Source organism: Juglans microcarpa x Juglans regia, chromosome 2S, assembly GCF_004785595.1.
Source record: "Juglans microcarpa x Juglans regia isolate MS1-56 chromosome 2S, Jm3101_v1.0, whole genome shotgun sequence".
Classification (NCBI taxonomy): domain Eukaryota; kingdom Viridiplantae; phylum Streptophyta; class Magnoliopsida; order Fagales; family Juglandaceae; genus Juglans; species Juglans microcarpa x Juglans regia.
This window is the reverse complement of record NC_054597.1, coordinates 7,145,275-7,168,841: the sequence shown is the minus strand read 5'-3', so window position 1 is coordinate 7,168,841 and position 23,567 is coordinate 7,145,275. Positions and strand designations below refer to the sequence as shown.

The window sequence follows — 23,567 nt, the reverse complement described above, 5'->3', positions numbered from 1 at the left end:
GGATAATATCTTACAAGATAATTTGCTTGATGGCCTAAAGCGCTGCCACTGAATAAGATATAAATTAAATAATAAAATCTACATTTTTTTATCAGTTTAGACTTTTGAGATAAATAGTAATTTTACATGATATTAGAGTAGAGATTCTGAGTGAATCATGACTCTACACTCTACTCTATTTAATTAAATATTTTATATGTTGAATCATCTATTAAGAAAGAGTCTGACGCACACATAAATAAGAATATTAAAATATAAAATAAATAATAAAATTTACTTTTACCTATCAGCTTAACTTAAATACTTCATGAGAGTAAAAGAAAGCAGGCTGAAGAGGAGCTTTTTCATGCATATTATGAAGAGGGGACAAGAAGAGTAGCAGAGGAAGCGGCAAAGGGAATCGACAGTGGGGGTGGTGGGAGTGAATTCCGATGACGTTCAGGTAGATAAGAAAGACCAAGTTGGGGATGATTATCAGGTTGTAGCAAGTGATCCTTCATGCCATACATAGGACGACTAGGAGACAACCCTTGGCTTTGTAATTTAATACAGCTTTCCTTTTGACAGTCCACACCCCACGTGTGCAAAAGTTGGAAATATGATAAGACAATGCATAAACTGCATGTATATATATAGTATAATCCAACCCAATATCCACTAAAAATGAATATCATTTAGACAAGTATTAGGTATACATACAAATTTTACTGAAGAAAATTTATATATTAATATAATACGTTATATCTACTTTACAATAAAAAGAATTTTATCTATTATTTATATATCATACAGTTAAATATATCCCATATATATATTTTATATGATATTACTGCATCTAAGTTTGATTTAATTTTGCTCATAAACAAGTTCAACAAAACTCTTGTACCGAATAAATAATAAAGAACCTCCGATTAACAGATCGGTTCTGTCGTTTTACAACCATCAACAATCGCTACAATGCCCGCAAAAATAAAAAGAAGGTAAGAGTAAAATGTCAGGCATCTCTCAAATTTGGCTAAAAGTCTAAATGTCAAACAAATATTCTCTTTAAAATTTGACTAAATATCAATAAAATGATCTGTATTAGAATAGTCAAAATGAAGAAATTCACATATGAGTTATAGTAGCATCAAATTTTTTTTTCAAATTTAGAAATATATTGTTCATCTTCAAAAGAATTATTTTATTATAAAAATATACATAATGCACCAACTAGATATTGAGACATTGCTCATTTTCTTGCTATTAGGTTAGGCAAAATATTAGGTTATTAAATTAATAATTAATATATGATTAGTGTAGTTGTAAAATATAAAAAATATTATTATTTTAATTAATTTAACGTAGAATTATATCTTGAATAGTTTTGATTTTACGTAAAACATATAATTTTAACTAAATTTTGGACATACCTGTGATAAAATCAGTTCAATGCTTAAAAAAAAAAAAAAAAAAAAATTACTGTCTTTTCACTTCCGTTCTGGTAAAGTTGGAAAATCCTTAGACAAGTCGACATCAGAACAAGAAACACTAGATTCGAGTCAAACTCCGTCCTTGTCACTCTCAAGTCTAACCCCTCCCTCTCCAAACCCCCCCTCTCTCTCTCTCTCTCTCTCCTGTGTCGTCAATGGCGGAATGCGAACCGTACCACGAAACCCACCACATTCCTCAAGCAATTCCGAAAGAGACAGCCCTCCAGGCCATAAACACCATAGTCCAGCTCCATTTCGAGAAGACTCTGGAGAAGAAGGGCTCCATAGACCTCCAAAAGAAGGAGCTCCACAAGCTCTTCCAGCTCTTCTTCATCTTCTTGGGTCTCGTCTTCCTTGCACAGGCTCAGTCCCCTCGCCTCCAGTGCCGCCATTGCTGGATCCCCATCACTTTCCTCTCCCTCTCCCACCTCATCTTCTACGTCTCCGTGGCCCAGACCCTCAAGTGCATCAACGGGTTCAAGTACCAGAGGCGCTGCCACAAGCTCACTCTTGGAATGGCCACCGAGAAACTCAGGGAGATGAAGGTGAAAATGAGTGCCACTGGGGGCGAGCAGTTCGATGGGGCTTGTGACGGTGACTTTGAGATTCATTACCAGGAGCCTCCGGAGAGTTACTTTGGTAAGTTTAAGAGGAACTGGGCTTTGCATTTTGGGTTCTTGATGTTGATCTATGGTTTTATGGTCTCATCCTCTGTTGTCGTCCTTTGTTTTTAGCTGTTCTCTCTTTTGTGTCTTTAGGAAATTTCTCAGATTGGATTCAATTTCAATTTCAATGCTACTTCATTTTCCTAGCAGCTGGGTTTGACTGAATCTATTAGCTACCTGTGTAAGGATTTTAAAAAACAGAAGGTTGATTGAATCAGGTGCATAAATTCAAACTTCTTCAACTGGAAAACTGTTTGATAGTGAGTTGATAGTTGATTGGATGGTTTATGAATCATGAATGAGATTGATGCTTCCTTTCTTGCGGAAAATTTCGTGGGGGGTTCTTTAATTTTTTTGTTTTTTGTTATTGGAGGAAATATACATTCATATACTTCGAAATTTTTGTTTTTTTTTTTTTTTTTTTTTTTTTTTTTTTTGTTTTTAATGTCGGAAACCTTTCAAAGACAGGGATTTTCGGATCCCTCCACGCAGAATAAACCCTGATCGCATCCACCCCCATATACTTTGGAAATTGAAATAACTTTTCTGCTGCAAAGAGCCAAAGAGTTACAAAAATATTATCTTTTCATTAGTTGACAAATACATTAGAATCTTGAATTTTGGGCGCATCTTTTTTTATTTATTTTGTGTTTGTTTCTTCTTCTTCCTTTTTTTTTTTTTTTTTTTTTTTTTGTGTGTGTGTGTGTTAAGATACCTATTATTATTTACAAGGGCATTGCAAATATGCGTACTTGGTTTGTTTTGAGAAGGGAACGTAGAAATCTATACCGTTGCTATCACTGACCATGGCAAAGGAATCTTCATACACTCTCTCTCTCTCTCTCTCTCTCTCTCTGGTTTTTAAGCTTCGTATTATTTACATATCTCTTCACAGAAATTGGTGACCATTAATAAGTGGCAAAGGGGAATAATGAGATTAAAATGAGGCCAAGCGGATGAGAAAGAATTATTGCTTAATTTCGGAAAAAGAAAAAGGAATTATAAACTAGAAGAAGGGATGAGAAAAATAGGCCACGGGTTGGTCTGAAATCTCAGATTGTTTGCAAAGAACAACTACAGCCAATGGTTGGGGTTCGCTAAAAAGAACATAATCCAAATTTGAAATCAAAATGCAGAGGTTATAACCTAAGCTGACTGCTGATCCAGCGTTAATCTGTAATTGGATGCTTTTGGTTTATGATTTTTTTTTTTTTTTTTTTGGGGGAACCTCTCCATGGCAGGACCCTTCGGACTCACCCCTGCAAAGTAAATCTCGATCCCGTGCTCATTATTGAGAACTCAATTTCAAGAGGAGACATTATTGAGAATAATCATATAATTCAATGTGATTAAAAAAAAAGGAACAATCATGTAAGGGAATTGAATACATTTGAACCAAAACCCTACAAACTAAGCTGGGGAGAGGGCACTACACAGCGACCTGTAAGCACTAGCACACAGTTTGAATTTCTCTTCAGCCATTGCCTGCAATCATCCAAATCTCTCTTGTAAGACTTATAAATCCTACAGTTCAGCAGTAACATGTCCACACAAGAAATTGGGTTTTATCCATTTAATTGAGGGAAAATTGTAAATCTGGGTTCTTTGTGCAATTTCATGGAGGTACGCTGGTCCACATACATTGCAAATACCCAATCCTTGCCACCCCCATCACCCAAAAAATAATTTAGCATGCCACCGAGATATTTAATCAGTAAAGATGTCTAGCATCTTCTAAGACTCGACACATAATTTTTTACCACAGGACATCCAAGAAACTTTAGTAGCAGATTTGGCGGAGAGATCAGAGAAACCTAATATTACTGACCTGTGAAGGACCTTGATGCTTGTCAGGATGCCATTTCAAAGCTGACAAACGGAAACTGCAAGGAAAGTGCCAAACATAAAGTGGCAGTCGAGAATTTAGCAAGATAAATGTATATTGTATAGACGTATATGTGCTATGTATATATGTATGTAGTATATCGAAGAGTACTTAAATGCCCTAGATCACTCACGCATATTTAACATCTTCAATCTTTAAATGGCCTGTTGGAGGCAGACCAAGAATAGTTCTGTCGGTACGCGATCCTACAGAGCATGAATCATCATCAGACTCAGTGTCACCCAGGGTTTCCCATCTTCTAGTTCTACTGTTTTTACAGCTGGAATCCTCTCTCCACTCGAATCCAGATGTTGAATTCTGGAAAGAAGATTCCTGCCCTGAGTTAAATGACCACGTATACCATCTGTTTCCAAATGTTGCTCTAAAGATTGGCTCAGGATCCTTATCGAAGTCCTCAGAGAACCTCTTTTGTCTCAACTTACCTGAAAATGTTGTAAAAAGGAAGCATGAAGTCTGTCAAGAGCATTACAGATAACAAAATCATGACAGTTTCCAACTATTAAGCACCCTGAGCTTTTACATCTTAAATATTCTACATTTTTACATTAAGACAACTTTCAGCTCAAGACAAGATATCCTTTACATCCCTCACTTCGTTAGTGATTCTTTAACTCTTGCAATAACCACACCATTTTTAGTACTGACTACGAAGTTTGAGCTTTTCAACCTCGACCATGACTTCATCCAACTTCGCATGCCATACATGCATAACAGTGACTTCTACTGAAATTGGAAATATATCTTGAGGATTATTTTGTCACTTTGCCCTATGTGCTGGGATGTGGATAAAGAAATATAGGAAATGCAGCCTTGTTTGGTTTGCACAAATTTCCAAAATTTTTCAAAAACAAAAAACTTCAATACAAACTGTAACAACCCGACCCAAAAATTAGGATGTTTTCATATTATTATTATTATTATTATTATTATTTTATAATATTATAGAGTTTTGTTTGAATTTTAAATATCATTTCTTCCTATCCCAACCCGTTAGCAACAACCTCACACTCATCCTTATCCCTTAAATTGATAAATTCGAATCCTATTAGGAGACGAACTCGTATGAGAAAACCCTACCATAGTTTTTCCTCTATAAAAGCTCACGAAGCCTCTTATTAAATGCACCACAAACCAGATCCACGCACTCAGCCACTACACAGCACCCTCCCCGACAGTTCCTCCACGTCAAGACCCCACAGAAAAACTGCCATGCATCACGCTGCCATGCACATGCCCCTCATGCACGAAAGCAGCCCTGTTTTGCACCCATCGAACAGAGCATCGTCAGCAACAACCATGAAAGGCCACGACTCGACGACGGAGCCACCGCAGCGACTCCACTACGCAGACCATGCATGACCGCGAGAACCACCAGGGCACGCCGCCAACCACCACAGAAGACATCGGCAGTGGCTCTTTGGCCGTATACTTCTACTGCCGTCACCAACCACTTCAAGGGACATCGGAGCACCACCCACGGTGACAGAAACTGCCGACCGTCCTAGCCCCGTCGCACCCACTCCCTTCCGGGTAGCCTACCGCCGTCCGCCACCCTTGCCTCACTCTTTTCCTCTCGGTAAACATCACTCTCTCTCTCTCTCTCTCTCTCTCTCTCTCTCGGTTGCACTGCCGCATGGTTCATTTTCCTTCGGCGTCCCACCACCTCAGACGAGCCCCCTGTCGCGCCGCCGTGACCCCCGCCAGCAACCCAGAACCGCCGCACGTCAGCCTCTCTCTCGGTGAGTCCTCTGCCTCGCACGCGTCTCCCGTTGCCTCTGTTTCTCTACATAACGTATTAGTTGCTTTTTAGGTTTATTTTCACTCAGTGCAAGTGTTTAAAGGAGATTACTTTTATACCCTTTGTAACCCTTTCCCATAGTATCTTCAGTGTTTTTAAGTACGATTACATTTATAACTTATTGTTTAAATGTATGTTAATTTATGAATATTAATATGTCATTGTATTGAAGTTGAGTTTATTTTATTAAATAAATATATTAGTCATGAGCTCATTTTACAAGAAAGTGTTTAAAGAATTGGAAATATATTTTTAAAGTATACTTTTAAGTCTAATATTTTAGTTAATTTTTCCTTTATCAATTTAGTAAGATTTTAATAAAATTAATATGTTAAGAATATTTAAATGATATTATTATTTATTCGATTCTTTGTTTAATTATGTTAATTATAAGAAAGGAAACCTATTTTAAGAATTTAAGTTTTTATGACTTATCTTTAATAGAATTGATTATATCTCAAGTATTATACTAAGTTATATTTTGAAAGTAAGAATATGCTATTAGTATTGTAAATAATTTAAGATATCAGTATTCATTGTTTTAGTGATAAACAGAATATTTATTTGATTATGTTCTACGATGTGAATTTTTTTTAATTAAATAAAACTTAGTTTAAGAATTTAAGTTTATGAATTATTTTGAAATAGTTTGAGTATTCATCTAAATTATAAATAAGTATTTTAAGTAATTTAGATACCAGGATTTATTGAATTGTTTAACACTATCTTTTAGATTGTAGATTTAATTAAGTAAGATATTAGTATGTGTTTCCAAACCAATTTAGTGATAGTTATTATTTTGTATAGGTGTCGAGTTACGAAGTGATATTCAGGAAGAAGCACAGCGAGGTAAGTAAATTTGATCATAAATTAGGATCATCACAGTTAGCTTATATGTATGTATTATCCAAGCCAGTTCATTGATAGCCACTATTTATGAACCGCTCATGTCATATGCAAGCATGTCATCTAGCATAGCATACGAACATGTCATTCCGCATCATGTTTAAATTCAGAATTTATGATTATGTATGTAGTATGTCATGCATCTCATGTGTATAAGACACGTAAGCCATCTTAATTTTAAGTGTAAGATAAGTTCAGATCAGTTAATAAGATGGCCATTCAGATGCATGGTACCAATGCAGTTCAGTTCAGGGTGGATGTGCAAGCCACGAACTCAGTCGTGGTCCACCATAGTATGCCAGAATACTATCAGCGGCTCCCCTTGCGGCCGCGGGATGTGGGGCCGGTGCACAACCTTGCACACAGGGTTAAGTGTGTTGGCCAGTCAGATAAATCAGTTAAATCAGATAAATCAGTCAGATCAGTAAGTTAAAACAGTCATACATAGCATAAGCATCAGTATGAACAGTCATGAATTTTAAGCTCAGCATGAAAGTTTTTATAAAAATCTTATGTTTATTACGTTTACGTTGTGGTAGATTTCTTGCTGAGTCTTCGACTCATTTTAGTTTGTTTTCATGTTTTTTTAACCACCCAGGTGAAGATGATGATTACGAGCAGGCAGGCCAGGAGTAGAATGAGCATTTATTTTAAGTTCAGACTTTCTAAAATAAAACATGTTTTTATGACATGAATTTATTCAATTTATTTCATTAATGTTTTGGAAGACAGTTTTATTAGACGTTTTTCCGCTTAATAAATTTCAGTTTTTAAATTATGAAATTATGGGATCTATTGCCGGGTTTATTTTATGAAAAACACGTGACACACCTAGCCTACGGGAAGGGGGTGTTACACAAACACCTTTCAATCTTTTAAAAAAAATTCTGTTTCAACTTTCATTAAATCATTTGCCTATATTTCAGTGAAAAGTCGAAAACACAAAAACCAAAACCACTTTTACAAAAACTTATGGGTGGGTCTAAGCCCACCACTGGGAGCTCCCGCTAATGCATTTTGTGCTTTTTTATTGTTTTGCTTTTTTTTTTACACGAATTTTTTAACATCTTTAAATATTTTTTAAAAAATAAAAAAATTCACAACATTATTAAAAAACACTTACTTAATCATGAAGTTAAAAAAAAAAAACTAAAAAATTACCAGCTGGAGCTCCCAACAGTAAGCATAGCTTTTTCCAAAACTTATATTCAAACAACTTCTCAAATCTACCCATCCACTTTCACAAATCCCAATACAAAACATATTTCATAAAAATTATTCAATTTTCTCTCTTTGCCTTCACAATATAATAAAAAACACAACTCATTATTTTTCAAAAAAAAAAATCTCAAACATTCTCAAAATTTCATTAACCAAACACACACCAAATATTTCAAGCAAAAACTCAAGAATAGGCAAATTGATCAAAACAAATTAATTATGGAACAAAAAATAAAGAAATAAAAGGGAACTAATGTATGAGATAGGGGTAAAAAAGCTCACGTTTAAGTTTCTGGTTGTGGATTTTGTCAGCTCGGTGAGCAGAAGACTTTGATCGACCTCTCTTATCAGAGCTATTTGGATGAGCCTCCTGCTTTGCAAACCATTGTGTTCCCATTTGAACTCTCAACATCCTCTCTTCGTCCTAGGTAAAATATTAAGGCAAAGCTTGGGTCAATTCCCGAAAAAGCTCACCCACAATTTTGACAAGAAAGCCATAGAATAAGAGAAAAAAAATCATTAGAAGCTTGTAGGCAAAGATTCTGCTTCGTGAAAGTAGTGGATAAGCATTATTTAGCTGATGAAGAAAAAAACATTTTATTTAAGATTATAAAACAGTGAAAGGTTTGTTTAGAAATTTTTTTGATCGGTTAAAGAAAGTGTTTAAAAACTTCTTGTAAGTTAAGGGCATCATTATGCTTTACACAGCATGTACACTTTAAAATCCTAGTCATGAGAGAGAGGCCATTGCAATAATTAGAAGAATCACCCCAATAAATAGAATAGAAACATTACAAGTTTTCATGGAAATGTATTTTTGTTTTTATAGGTAATTAAGAAATTTTATTCATAGAAATAGGCAACGCCCAGGTACACAGGTAGTATACATGAGAAGCACCTTTCCTGGAAATGTGAAATTGCTGCCATCACTTTTGGGATGATAGCTATCTTTTTTTTTTTTTTTTTGATAAGTAGGATGATAGCTATCTTTTTCAGTGGCCAAATGCAAACAATGGAGCCAGTGGGTGGTTTTCCTTCGCCAATCAAGCACGGGATGTACTACTGATTGATTCCAGTTTCAGTGGCCCAATGCAAACAATGGAGCCAGTGGGTGCATAAGCCTCCAATACATTATTTCAACCAATGGCAACGAACAAGCTGAAAGTCTTGACAAGGTCAAGAGAGTTCCATGACTTTTGTTTCTAGTTGAGAAAGCTCAAACTAAATTCATGACAAAGCTTGTGCCCCATGCCTCTTTTAATATATCTTTGTTACGTACATATGGAAAAGAAAAGGCACAAATACATTAATAATGCATCTTGCTTTGCCTGATCAAGCCAGTGCATTATAATAAGCTAAGCATCCTGCTTACTACCAAGATCAAATTTGAGCGAAAACTGAAACCCAAAGACTAAAATACTCCCAATCAAAGTAGATTAACCACATTGAAGACACATTCTAAATGTAACTTCCAAATGAATTAGGTTCAACAAGCAAAAATTGCACACAACCATTACACACACACACAGATATGTGTGCATATATCTTCCATTGCTTATGCCATGTTATAATAATATGATGTTTCATCAAGCATTCAGGATAAAGAAAGTGTACCTGGACCTTTGAGGACCCACTTTTAAAGAGGAGGTCTTTTAGAGCTCTCTTTGTGTCAGCACGCTTTTGACGTACTGCATATCTGATTTGACTCTGATTGAATATACTTGGTGTGAGAAGCTTGGAATCCAGAAAAGCACATAATTTTTTGAAAAAAAAAAATACTAATAATAATAAGAGAAAACCAAAGGAAGTGGTGGAAGCAATAAATTGATTTAAGATTACATTTGTAGCTCTCACAAAGAAAAGATAAATTTTTTCCGTCTATAAGGATGGAAACTAACACTGGCAACTGAAATTGACATAAAAGCTGAGTAATATACACTTGCTATTTCCGTCTATAAGAGATTAGCATTCAGCACCTTTGATATAAATTCAGTTTTACAGCCAACTAGAGTGATGAAGGTCTCATGCATCTATGCAGCACCAGATAGCTATAACAGTCAACTTACAAGGTTTACTTTTAAATGTAGGATTTTCTGGTCAATGCAGTCAACTTACAATATCCTCCATTAACCTTTTGCTACTAATCGAAAATGACGAAGATCTATTTCGTTCCAAGTCAAGATGGAGCATGCGCTTGATGACTATGGTGATAAGTCAATGCAGAGATCAAGCGGCTGGTTTAGTTTTCTCAATTTTACAAGTCAGGTATTTTTGCAATTTTCAGATTTCTACCTAGAGCGGTCATTTTCATCCATAGGTATTACCATGCAATTAAGTTTTAAATTTATTCAACTTATAAAAAAATAAAAATAAAAAAGTTTTAGATTTATTCATCAAAAAAATTTTAGATTTAAAAGTTCTTTACTTTGGTGTTAATAGTTAAGTCAAATTCATATTAGGGTTGAATGTTAGCTGCATACACATATATGTACACGCAGTTCCTTCTTTTGATAGGTAAACCAACTCACACACATGTACGGGCAAACGCCCCCCATGTTGTTGATATCTCAGGTCTTAGATTGAATAAATCCGTAATATAAAAGCTTTCTAATAAAAACTAAATAAATAGCAAAATAACACAAAAAAGGCTATTGTACCGTGCCAAGTTTATCTGGTCTATTCTGTAACAGGTAAAATTCAACTTAATAAATACAGACTTGCTTACCTTGGTAGGATCCTGGCTTTCGTTTATACCCTGCAAAAGCATTTTTCCTATCAATTCTTTAAAGATTGTGAAAATAAATTTATTGATATCTAAGATATGTAATTATAGGTGTGCACGTGAGTGTGTACATATGTAAGTATATGGCGCACGTGGGTGTACATGGTGAGTGTGTTCACCATTAATCAATTACCAACAGCTGATAGCGGCAAGCATTTACTGAAAAAATAGTTTGAAGGATGACTGAGCTCCTCTCCAATTAGTTTTAATACAGGAGAACTATTATATTTGGAAGCCTATGTGCTTGGGAAGATATCAAATGGATGAAAAATAAGCGAATGTAGGAACTAAATGAATGCCAAAACTAATCTGTTTTACATGTGTTGAACTACGTTCATGTTGAATATCTAAGAAATGCCAAAAGCAAATCTCTGTCTGACATCTAGGCCAATCATGAAACCATTCCGCTAAATTAAGCTAAAAATGTGATGAAATTGAGAAACCAAATAACATATCCAAACAAGAAAAAAGAAACTAAGCCTGATATTTTGTCAATACTTATGGCGTAAGGCAAGACTAAAAATAATGGATGCAAATAGCCTTATAATGGATCTTCCCCAATGTCTTCTTTAAATCTAGCCAGAGAAACTTTCTGTGATTGGCTTTCTGAGGAGAGGGGAGGTGGTCTGGTTCTTCCCATCCTTTCCTCCCCCTTTTCCCTTCTTCTCCCCCTTACTCTTTCCTCTTTCTCCTCTTCCACTTCTTCCCTTGGATGATTGAAACTATATCTGCACTTTTTTTGCGTCCATGCGGCACACACCCCACCACCGTTTTCTCCACCTTTTGTTCTGCCATGCGCCACTTCATTTTGCGACAGTGAAGCTTATTTCATCAAAACATGGGATTCGTCTTCTCTTTTTTCGAAAGCTAACATTTGTTCGTGCTCCCATGTCCAAGGATGTGGGAGCGGTGATCTTCAATGACTACCTCAACACAATCAATAGTGGCACACAACTTCCTGTTTCAAGATCCTACTGCAGCAAAGCAATCCATCCATCTAATAAACTGCCTCAGCAACCACCTTCAAATATAGGAGGACCAAACAAGCTCGTTTGACTCCATTTCCCCATTTCTTTTTTTTTTTTTTTTTGATAAGAGGTAAATTTTATTGATACGAATAGAATAGGCATAGCTATGTACACAAGAGGTATACAAAAGAACGCCTAAATACGATATATGCGCCTAAATATTTTCTTTTCTTTAATATAATAATTATTATGGTGATTTGTTAGGGCCCCCACCCCTTTCTTTTGAATATCCATTTTTATTTGTAATGTTGTATTGGTTTAAAAAATTAATAACCTTATAATGGAAGCTCGGGACGAATTTTGAAACCGTATGCTAATAACAAGATTATAATTGGATCTTGTTTTCAAAAATAAAGTAAGTGCTTCCAAAATGCCAATGAACTATCCCAAATAAGGTTTGTACTGCCAATTGATTTATGTGTAATATAACTCAGCACTTTAAAGAATTTTTTCCATAAGAGCTTTGCACTATAAAAAATCCAGGAGCGTACACCATCTAAACTCCTAGCATTATAAAATAAAATTTCTTACTAAATATACTATGGAAATGGATCCATTTCGTATGCAAATAATTCAAATGCAAAGCAGAATTGCATGCCGGAAAATATAACAATAAACAGAACAACTCATATGCATACGCAAAACAGCATTACACAATCAAAAAACAACCAAAGAAATAAAGCTTTTGAAACGGAATATGAAGAGAGAGAAACGATAAACTCACAGACTTCCACTTGTTCTTCCACTTCTGACATGAAGTGGGTGTTGAATGAAACGAAGCGAAATGGGATTCCAGTGAAGTTGATGAAATCAAAGAAATTTTTATCATGGAAAAGTTCCGCCATCTGGGTATCTGAAATTGCATGCCGGTCAAAATTGAAGAAAAACACTTGCTATCAAACAATTTTTTTTCTATTACTCTCTGCTCGAAGAACTTGTTAGCCTATTTTCCCGCAGAAGGAAGCGCTGATCCTCAAGCAAACGACTTATTAGGCTATTTTCATGGCTACCTTTTGGTGCCTTGCTTGAGGTATCGGGAAAGGCTCTGCTCTCTGCGTCCCTGCCCCCTTCGCTTCTGTTTTTTTGTCTTCTTTTCTCGCTGCTGGGTCTCTCACCACAGTCCAGAGACTATTGGGCCTGGGCTTAGAATGTGCAAATGGCCCAGTCTCTCTCTCCAATGTGAACCCTTTCTTCTTTTTAAGTTTTGGGCAGTAGTGTTTGATACTACAATGGATTTGGTTGAAGAAGGGGAATGCTATTCAAATATTAAGTTGAATGTTACTCTTTATTCTAAATGTTATCATTTTTAATAGCGGGACGGGAGGGGTACCCTTGCGTACCCTTGGTTCCACGTGAGATTATTAAAACGGTATGCTTTTGGCGTTTTGAAACTCGAATACCCTTTCGTCTTTTGGCCTCCCTGAAACTCGAATATCCATTTCATTTCCTTTTGATTATGCAGTTCTTAAACTCGAACTACACCACTCAGTTTCACCTCACCAGTATAACATTTGCATCCTTTTACTTAGCTCTCTGCAGATTATTATGACTATAAACTCTCTATAGATCACTCCAATCTCCCACAATATTATATGCATCCTTTTACTTAGTTCAAAAGCACTAGCTTGTACATGCAAAACATCACAAATAAAAGTGGCTCTCGCTTTTAATGTACTACCTAAAAAAATTGTTTGTCCCCTTTCACTTTAATATTTAGTAGAAGGATTTTTGCTTACAAGTTATATTCCCTTTAAAACCCACGGCCAAAAGGGGGAAAAAGGAAATTATGTAAAGAAATGCAGCTGCGAAAATAGCAAAAAATAGAAAATACAATCAAAATTCAGTCTACCCATTGTTCAAATAATCAAAGATATAGAAAAATAGAAGCAAAAACAGTATCAAACAGAGGCAAATAGTAGAAAAATTGCATCAAACAGAGGCATAAACCCAAGTCTACCCACGACGGCATGACGTCACTTTCTCTAACACAGAAATCGACCACCGGCATAGATGAGGGTTCGACTGCACAATGGGGTTTGATGGCGCAGCGACGAAGCTTCTTCTAGGATGGGTTCGACGCAACGATGGGGGATGGGACCAGACGATGTGGATGGATGAAAAATACAAATTTGGCACTGAGAGCATTTTGATTTGTTTGTTCGAAATCGAGTTTTTTGTTTGTGTTTTTTTTTTTTTAATAATATCGGCTTAATGCCACGTCAACCGCCGATTACGCAAATGGTACCCAAGCCGTGTACCTGTAGCAGTATTGTTTTTAATAACATTGTTTTACCTCATTTGTTTTCACGACACTTCTTAACTCATCTCATCTTATCCAATCATTACAATTTTCTCAAATTTGTACCCAAAATAAATTACCTCATTTGTTTTCACGACACTTCTTAACTCATCTCATCTTATCCAATCATTACAATTTTCTCAAATTTGTACCCAAAATAAATTACCTCATTTGTTTTCACGACACTTCTTAACTCATCTCATCTTATCCAATCATTACAATTTTCTCAAATTTGTACCCAAAATAAAATAAATAATTTAACTTTTTCAAATTTCAAAATAAAAATAATATTAAAAAAATATATTCTAATAATATTTTATTCAATTTTTAACTTTCATCTCAACTCAACTCATCTCATATCATCTCATTTCATTTATAAAAATAAAAGAAGCTTAATCACTTAATAGGTTAATCACTTGTATAAAAATTTATTTACAATATCATACATCAGATACTGATTAGAGATGATAAAGTTTAAAAACAAAGACCAATAAATCAGTTAGACAAATATGATAATCAAGGTATTCCAAGGTTATAATTGTTTTCACATTTCACTTGGCATCCCCATTCTACTCCCTTAATAAATTTGACTTTTATTGTTTAGATTAATAGCAACCACTTTTTTTTTTTTTTTGAAATACAGGGAAGGAGATTCGATCCTTGTTTTCTTGTTTCTCTTAGCGAAAAATCAAAGTGTTACCAATTGATCCAAAGAATTTTGGTAATAGCAATCATATTAAAACAACAAATAATAAAAAATAAAAAATAAAGGGACAAGTCTACTTTCGCAACTAGAATGGAGACATTAAGGCGGATACTTAAAATATCTCAATATACTTTAGAATAATAGTGAAATAATTTGAGTTAAGATGTTTTATTAGATTTTGAGAAATGAGAAAAAAAAAAGTTGAATACAAATATTATAAAGTTAAAAGATGGTTTTTTAAATATTAAGTTTTTCAAATTTTTTTTGTTTTGAATTTTTTTTTTTTAAAGTAGTATTATTTTTTGTGTTTTCTATGATAGTTTTGAAAAATTGTAATTATTAGATCAAAAATTTGAAGATTTGAAATTAAAAGTGTTTTATATTTGAGTAATGTTTGAAAATGAATATTTTAGACGTGTTTCGTACGTATCAGGAGAACTCCTCGAACAGCTGGGAGGTGGACCAAGGGACTTGCAAACATACAAGTAAAGAAGGGAGCTCGGGGGTAGTGAGGGGACCCTTCGATGCTTAACTCAATTTTCATTTTTAGGAAGTGTTTACTTTTCTTTAAAATTTCATGTTTTTATCATACCTTGATTAGGCTTTTATATTAGGTAGTTTGGAGTTTTATTGCTTTCATCCCAAGAAGCTGTCTCATCGTACCTTAGGCCTCATGCACGTGAATTAGTTTAGGGGACGTGATGTCCTAAGGAAAATAATTAATACGGCGTGAGCTCTGACTCACGTTTCGGCACCTCCTCAATTAGGTCCGACGAGTCTCTCTCTCTCTCTCTCTCTGGGAAGAGCCATGGTTGTTCTTTCGGCACACATTCCCACGTCCACTGCTTTACGACCACCATTTCGGTTGCCTCTCAACCTTTTGTGACAATGCCCACATTTCCTTCCTCGGTGTAGTAGTCATGGTTACCTCTCTCGCACGCTTCCTAGCAGCTGTTACCTAAGGACTTGTAGAGTTTGTGCCTCATCAGCCTGTCTTGGCGGCGCCCACCTTCCTTTTCTCAGGTGAATGGTGATTATAGCTTCTCCTACACGTTTTTCGGTAGTCATGTGATGGTGATGATTCAAGACAGCTGATAGGTCGGTATATGTCACTCCTGTCAACCTCTGTCGGCGTCTCATTAGTATTTGGCCGGGCCAAACAGGCCTCTCACTTGGTGGGACAAACCCACCAAAGGCCGTCATATTCACTTTGCTAGATCGATGGGCCTCCCTTTGGATTGTGGGATCTCGGACTTTTGGACTGAACTATTTTACCCTCTCTAATAAAATATATGGGAATATCTAAAAATATTTAAGAACAATTGTGTTGTCAAACCAATACTAACATAAGATCATAGAAGATCCTAGAAATGGAACTGCAGTCCAACGTCTTGGACGTGATTGATTTTGAGCTATTTGTATTCCTTACATGATTAATAGTATTCTAAGGGTGTGTGTGGATGTTGAAGTAAGTTGAGTTGAGTTGAGTTGTGATGATAAAATATTATTAGAATATTATTTTTTAATATTATTATTATTTTGAAATTTAAAAAAGTTGAATTGTTTATTATATTTTGTATTGAAATTTAAAAAAATTGTAATGATGAGTTGAGATGAGTTGAGGTGAGTTTGATAACTAAACGAAACCTAAATCACTCTTTTTATTTTGATCGTACAATAATAAATATGGGATCGAGGATTCTCACGATCGAGTAATGTTTGGTGCAATTGGGTAATCAATTTATTTATTTTTTTTAAAAAAGGGGTAATCATATAGCCGTGATTTCCTAAACTTATAGCCATTAATGAAACTCTTTATAAGTTTATCGTAATTTACTTCTACTTGAAATTTGACTTAGAATGCACAATGCAAATATTGCTAACACGGCATGCAGATATTGATTTTATTCAAGTACTTTAGGTTCGTAAATTTATTTTTAATCCAACATATCAACAAATATGGATATATAGTATATCGGTGACAGTACCAATATTTATCAAATCATTTTGTTTTGTTTTGTTGTGTTTTGTTTTTGTTTTTTTGTAAGATTTGGCGAAGTAGTTACTTTTTCTTCATAATTTTAATTATGAAAAAAATATATTTACAACTGTGAATTGTGTAATCATAGTGTAATCACTTTGAAAAAAGTGAATAAAACATGAGATCCACATAAAAAAAATTAATTTTTTAATAGTGGACCTCATTATTTTTTAAAACAATTACGCAGAGTTTACGTATTTCACGGTTGTATGTAGAATTGCTCTTTAATTATTGCATGTAGCTCACTCTTGGTGTGGTGGCTCGACCAAAATCCCCAGCTTACTCAAAACAATTAATAATAAAAGAAAAACCATTGCATTAGGTTGATAGAACTAATAAGCAAAGGGAAGAATTAATGCTAATTAAATAAGAATGTGTACGTGGAAGCATCATGTATGGAGATGATCAGAAGAAATAAGAAATTAGGAACAAGATCGTGTGATAGATAGTTAATAGTAATGGCCAACACGATCATGTAATTATAGGGACATCATACATTAATCTCGATCGACCTCCTTAATTTATACGCATTAATTCAGATATCAGCAAGCATGAATGATATTTCGCAGCCCAAAGACTGCATCAATAGAGTAATAATCCGACTTTCTTTAATATTCTCCATTTTTAAGTCATAATCGTGTCACCCATAAAAGATGTGCATATATGGTTGTCTTTTAACACGAGATCAATAGCACATAGTACTCCCACTAACCGAAAACATCCAAACTCACGTCACAAAAACCAGACATGCAGGACATACACAACCCACCAAATCCACCCGACAATCTTGCCAAAACTGGGACATGCAACTCCCCTCAGCTTCCTTTTTTTGCGTTCACATTACCTTCAACACAAAGTTCCCACCTTTTCCCATGATTTAACATTTCCTCACGACTCATGATTCACTGCCACCACCCCAAAAGGCAAATTATATAAATATCTCATTGTGTATCCAAATTACACAAAGTAAATTTCATAATTGTTAACGTAAAAAAAGGGTACTATAGTTCGAAAGGAAAAAAAATCAATTTCCGGATGCGCAAAGGTGTGCGGGCCTCGATCGGTGAGGTGTGGAGCCCTCGATGGTAATCCAGTGCGGCTGTACAATATCCGTACGTACGTCTATGACAGTAAATAATATTTAAATACAAAAAAAATAAAAAGAGATTGATTCACAGATTTACGTGATTTGACACTAAGTCTATATTCATGAGTTTTGGGAATGAGAGATTACACTATAATGTGCTTGTTACAATCTCTCATTTTTTACTGTACAATGAGAGCTGAAGATCTATTTACTGAAAAAGATGCTCTCCCTGAAACTCTCTGTCTAGAGGTTGAAGAAAAAATTGAAGAAGAACCCAAAAAAAAGTCCCTCAAGTCGTATGTGTTTGTTCATTTTATCTGACCCTCTTCACGCGTGCGTCTCGGTAGTAGTGAGGGATGTCTGCTTTGCGTGTTTGACCGTCTTTCCTTTTCCTACTTTCTCCTAACACTTTTTTGCCTCTGACACCCTCACCCCTTATCCTTCTTTGTCCAATTTTCCTCTCTCTTCATTTGTCTTCTAGTGATGGCCTCTTGATGGGTTGGACCTTGAGAACCCTTTTAGGCCTGCTGTATTTTATCTCGTCACGATCATATTTATCAAGATATAAATATACTTTATATGTTTTTCTTTTTTCAAATTTAGTTATAGAGTTTGATAAAAAAAAATTTAAGCAATTTAAATATATTCTCTAAAGTAACAATAACATTTTTTGTATCATAATATAATTGGATGACATTGTCCACTAATTTTTGAAATTTTCTTGAGAAAATAAGAAATGATTTAAAGAGATCAAAAATGTAATATTTACGTAATAAAATGAAATTGAGATAAAAATAAATAGTAAGCATTCGTTTTTTTTTATTATTAATAATGATAATAATATTATTATGTGGGTTTGCGACTTTGTACGATGATGATTGTATAAAATTATGTTCGTCGTTTCCCTTATTTCTTTTCCCAGAACAAATGTCGGAACTCGATCTCAACAGCCGAATTCTTTCCTTATAAAAAGCGCTCTTTCTTGGCCTTCTAGGAAGGAATATCGAGAGAGATGGGTGGGTGTGCGACTAAGCCGAAGGTCTTGAAGGAGGCGCAGGCTCCGGGGCCTGAGAAGGAGGAGAAAGCCGGTGCCGCCGACGTGCTTGCTAAGACCGAGAAGGATCAGCCGCCTCATGTCTTTGTTTTTAGCGTTACCGAGGCCGATAATACTGATAAGAAGAAGGAATTAGATGGTCATGATAAGATCAGGGAGATTGTCGATGATGACAGGGTCGACGAGCAAGAGAGAAAGCGCCGTTCCCTCAGCCACTTGTTCAAGGAGGTAATCATTGTTTTGCTTTTTCCTTTACTTATTTTCCTTTCACTCAAAGTTCAACAAATAAAGGAAGTTCTAATCCGGTTTACGTTTTTGGTAATGTTTTTGTTGCTTCTGCAAGTATTAAGAAACCCACTTTCGTTTTTGACGATTTTGCGCTCTCGTCTGGTTTCTGTTTCTCTGGCTTTTGTTCTGGAAAACACGATTTGTTGTTGCCTTCGGACTTGCTACTTTATTTACCTACCTCTCGTCGATCATTCATTGAGTTTCATCTGTCTGGTTCCCTTTGGCTGCGGCTTGCTAAGAAAATAAAGGAAAGCATGCATGAGAATACTAGCGAGATGAAATCGTTGCGAACATATATATCTTTCCTTGCTAGATCTTTTATACTAGCTACTAGCTAGAGTCCCGGAAATGGAAAATCTCATTGAGAAATATAAAACAAAGTGTTCGAAGTTTTTTCTTTCTAAAACATTTAGCCAAGTTTTTGGCAGTTGATCAAGTTTGTCGTCTCTGATTCTTTGTTTCGATGCGAGAAGCGCGATCGGTACTCTAGTTTTGGTTGCTTTAGTTAAGAGTCATTAGCGGTAGAGAATCGGTATAGGGTATAATATCATTCGACTTTGCATCACATATTTCACTTCACGACAAACAAGCGTGTCGTCCTAGCTAGTGCTCAAGGTCCACCACCAGCAGCCTTTGGACGATTTCCTTTGGGCCTGTTTCTGCCGTATCTTTACGAAGTTCGTGCATACGGTCTACGTTAACCTACGTGAAAGGCCAACCAATATGAGACCTGTCTGCCTTTTTCAAAGCCTTGCATGTTGTCATGTCTTCATGTCCCCTTGAGAGAAAGCGAGGGACCTTTGATCTGTAATCCTTATCTTTACTCGCACCATCATTGTGAGTACCATTAAAATCTAAGCATGAATAGTTGAACGGGATGATGTCCTACTCGTTTACTAATAAAATTACAAAAATCAATAAAATCTGGACTGTTGTACGTACTTTGGTTAATTTGGTATAAGAAAAAGGTTGGCCGTTTTGGTTGTTGATCCATGCACTTGAAGAATTTTTAATGCCTAATTAATATATCACAACTGATTATTGATGACATTTTCTTTAATTATCGGCCTCTCATGGAATAATTCATGGCTTTTTATTTAATGCTAATATATATTGTATTGAAAAATCTGGAATTCGGGATGAACAGACCCCTGTCCCAGATTTTGCTGCTCAAAAGCCTGAAACTCCACCTGAATTGACCGCTGCCTCGGACGTTGTTGATGCTTCTGAGAATGCCAAAACAAAGGAATTAACGACTGAAACCGCACCAGCTGCAGATACCAAAATTGATGGAAAGCATCATGCGGATATTGTTGATGATGCTCCAAGGAAGGTTGAAACAGAGGAAGTAGTTGAACCTACACCAGCTGTCGAGACCAAAACCTTGGATGTTCCCAGTGCTCATGCGAAGGCCGAAACACAGAGACCGATTGAAACTGCAGTAGGTACAGAAGCCTACAAGGATGATACATCTGAAGAAAAGAAAGCAGAAGAATTTAAAGGGGAGTACTTAAAAGAAAGCCAACGTATGATGGAAGATATATACAAGGCATAAAGCGATTAAGAAGCAATATATACATTTAAGGAGTACTACAGGGAAGGCTGCCTATAAGAAGTGGCTGCAGCAACACTAGTAAAGATGGTTCATGCATGGCAACAACTTGATTAGAGGCGTTGTTTAGAGATGTTTTTTTCCAGAACCTGAATTGGATCGCTTTCCTAAAATCTGCTTGTGCCATCACTTGCAATATATCTAAAATAGAAAATGATTTTTGAAAGTTTAGTGTGCGTAAATGATCTCGTGCATGCAAATCCTTCGAGAAACTTAGGATTTATTTGAAGACTTTTATTTACGCTATATACTATCCGCGTGCTATAATTTAATTTGTAAAATTTAAATTTTAAAATAAATTCTATCACGCAGACGATGTGATGTAAAAACTTTTGAATTCAAATAGAATTATTTTAGTCATGAAATATTCTTTGCACTCAAGTGCTCGTAATAAAACACCTTACACAACAAGAGATCAGGAAACTTAGATGTTGGCCCGATGTGTGCATGCAAATTGAGATGAGCAACACACGATCGAGTTAAGTTATCTATTTATGGAAGAGAAATGTTACACACAGAATCAAATTTCATTAAATTAAATTTATAAATTGATATAATTTTATACTAAAATTATTTTTATAATATAACGTACTACATCAGGTCACATTCGTTTATAAATTTATTTCTATAAAAACTTTTTTATAGCTAAAATATTTATCTTTGTTTAAAGGGTGCTTCCAACCCAACATAACGGGGATCTCCAAAGCACACGGCACCACGTACGTCTCTAACTATCCAAAATAAGAATCGTAAGAGTCCATCGTGACAAGTAAAAACGGATTTAGATTTCTACGATTTTATTATCTTCTAAAATGTTTCTATAATTTAAAGAAAGATAAACATATATAATATATAGATTTTATTACATATTTAACACAATAAAATATCTATTTTGTTTTTATTTCTCTTCGAATTGTAGAATAAACTTAAGGCTTGTTTGGATACAGAAACGGTTTCATCTTATCTCATCATTACAATTTTTTTAAATTTCTCAACAAAATATAATAAATAATTTAACTTTTTAAATCTCAAAACAATAATAATATTAAAAATTAATATTTTAACAATATTTTATTCAACTTTCATCTAAAATCATCTCATCTCATCTTACTATCCAACAAATTGTCAGAAAGAGAAAATCTATTCTTAAGCCGGTGTGATATCACACACCACACACTGGTTCAATACGTGGCCAACTGAGTCTATTCAACCATTTAAAGAGAAAAAGTAAAAAAATGGGCTTGGAGACTCCTCTCCCAACGCTGTATGTTCTCTTTTCCCCTTCCTTTTTCCAGCTCTGTTCTCTCCCCCCGCCCCTTTGGTTCTTTCGTCATTTCTTCAATGGTGTTCTCTTCCACCTCCATTCCAACTGTGTTCTCCTTGTTCTTTCGTCCGTTTGCAAGCTTTCAGCCTCTAGTTCTAGTTTAAAGCTCTCTACCCATACATGTTTCAAGCTCCATTTTTGCAACGTTGTTCTTCTCTCACTTCAACACAAATCTCATCTAAGTAGCACGACTATTTCACTTTTCGATCAACTAATAACTCAAGATTTGAGAGAGATTCGTGAGACTGATGTTCTTTCGACAAGTTCTCCAGACAAAATCATCTTGAATGAATTCTGTGTTGAGATCAAGAAAAAAGTTTTGCTGAGTTGTGGACGAGTTAGTTGCAAGTTAGATCGTATATGGCAGTGGATGCCCACAGTGAAGTTGAGTGAGATGGTGGTTGTCGACAGTGAAATTGAGTGAGAAGGGAGAAAATATAAATGGAATTGAATAAATAGCTAAAAGAATGAATATCGCATTTGGTGGAGATTGGGATTTAGGGACGATGACTTTGGATTTTGGAGAGTTCACAATTTAATGTAGGGAGTGAAATATAATTTTGATTATTCTACATTTTATATATTTTTAATAAAAAAGAATGATCTGGCACTTGCTGATTAGTTGGAGTGTGGTGTGCAGTTAAAAGGAGTCTATAGTATAGAAGAACGCATCGTAGAAAATGTTTGCTTGATGCTAATTAATGAGCTTCAACTCTTGGAGATTCTTTTTCAACTCTTAAAAATTTATCGAGAGAAATACAAAATTTTATGAAAGATTTTAATAAATGTAAAGTGCTATATGTTCACAAAATGGATAACGGGGCAGCACATAGATTGGCAAGACATGCTTAGAACTTGGAGAATATCGGGATGTAATGGGATAATGTCCCAATTTTTATATCTCAGGCTATTTGGTTTGATAAGAACAATTTGTAATCTATTTGATTTAATAAAATTATGTTTTTTTATAAAAAAAAAGTAATTATAATTATAAAGAAGTAAAAAAGTAAAATATATTTTGTGTTAAAAAAACTTTATTCTTAAATTGATGTGTAGAACATAAGTTTACATCACATAATTTAATTTTGAAATATTAGTTTTAAATTTTGAATTTTATAAATTAAATTTTACTATTTAAATAATCTGTATGATATATTCTACGCATTAACATGAGGACATAACAACTCTTTTAACAAATTTGAACATCGAAATAGTATTTTTGAAATTCTTGATGTTTACAGTTTAAGAGCATTGGCATTGGCATTGGTTTAATCAAAAGTCTAATCATATACAAAATTTGATGAATTTCATTAAAATATGGCTGCATTGGATTAGTCAAATAGATAAATGTGAAACTTTGAGCTACAGTAAATATATA

General features: G+C 34.9%; 3 protein-coding genes across 3 annotated transcripts; 2 read left to right on the top strand and 1 right to left on the bottom strand.

The window, feature by feature from the left end:
* Nucleotides 1-1,491: 1,491 nt before the first annotated feature.
* LOC121251557 lies at nt 1,492-2,532 on the top strand. The gene has a single exon (XM_041150832.1). It carries the CDS (start codon nt 1,628-1,630, stop codon nt 2,204-2,206), a length of 579 nt encoding a protein of 192 aa, XP_041006766.1. The 5' UTR covers nt 1,492-1,627; the 3' UTR covers nt 2,207-2,532.
* An 895-nt stretch (nt 2,533-3,427) lies between these two features.
* Nucleotides 3,428-12,862, bottom strand: LOC121252522. The gene is made up of 7 exons (XM_041152219.1): nt 12,503-12,862; nt 10,694-10,723; nt 9,583-9,675; nt 8,251-8,392; nt 4,156-4,465; nt 3,966-4,020; nt 3,428-3,622 (listed from the first exon to the last, which is right to left on the bottom strand). The coding sequence occupies exons 1-7, from the start codon at nt 12,641-12,643 to the stop codon at nt 3,548-3,550; spliced, it is 846 nt and encodes a 281-aa protein (XP_041008153.1). The 5' UTR covers nt 12,644-12,862; the 3' UTR covers nt 3,428-3,547.
* Nucleotides 12,863-18,818: 5,956 nt separating this feature from the next.
* Nucleotides 18,819-21,031, top strand: LOC121251408. The gene is made up of 3 exons (XM_041150660.1): nt 18,819-19,193; nt 20,401-20,731; nt 20,766-21,031. Exons 1-3 carry the CDS (start codon nt 18,924-18,926, stop codon nt 20,783-20,785), a joined length of 621 nt encoding a protein of 206 aa, XP_041006594.1. The 5' UTR covers nt 18,819-18,923; the 3' UTR covers nt 20,786-21,031.
* The last annotated feature ends 2,536 nt before the right edge of the window (nt 21,032-23,567 follow it).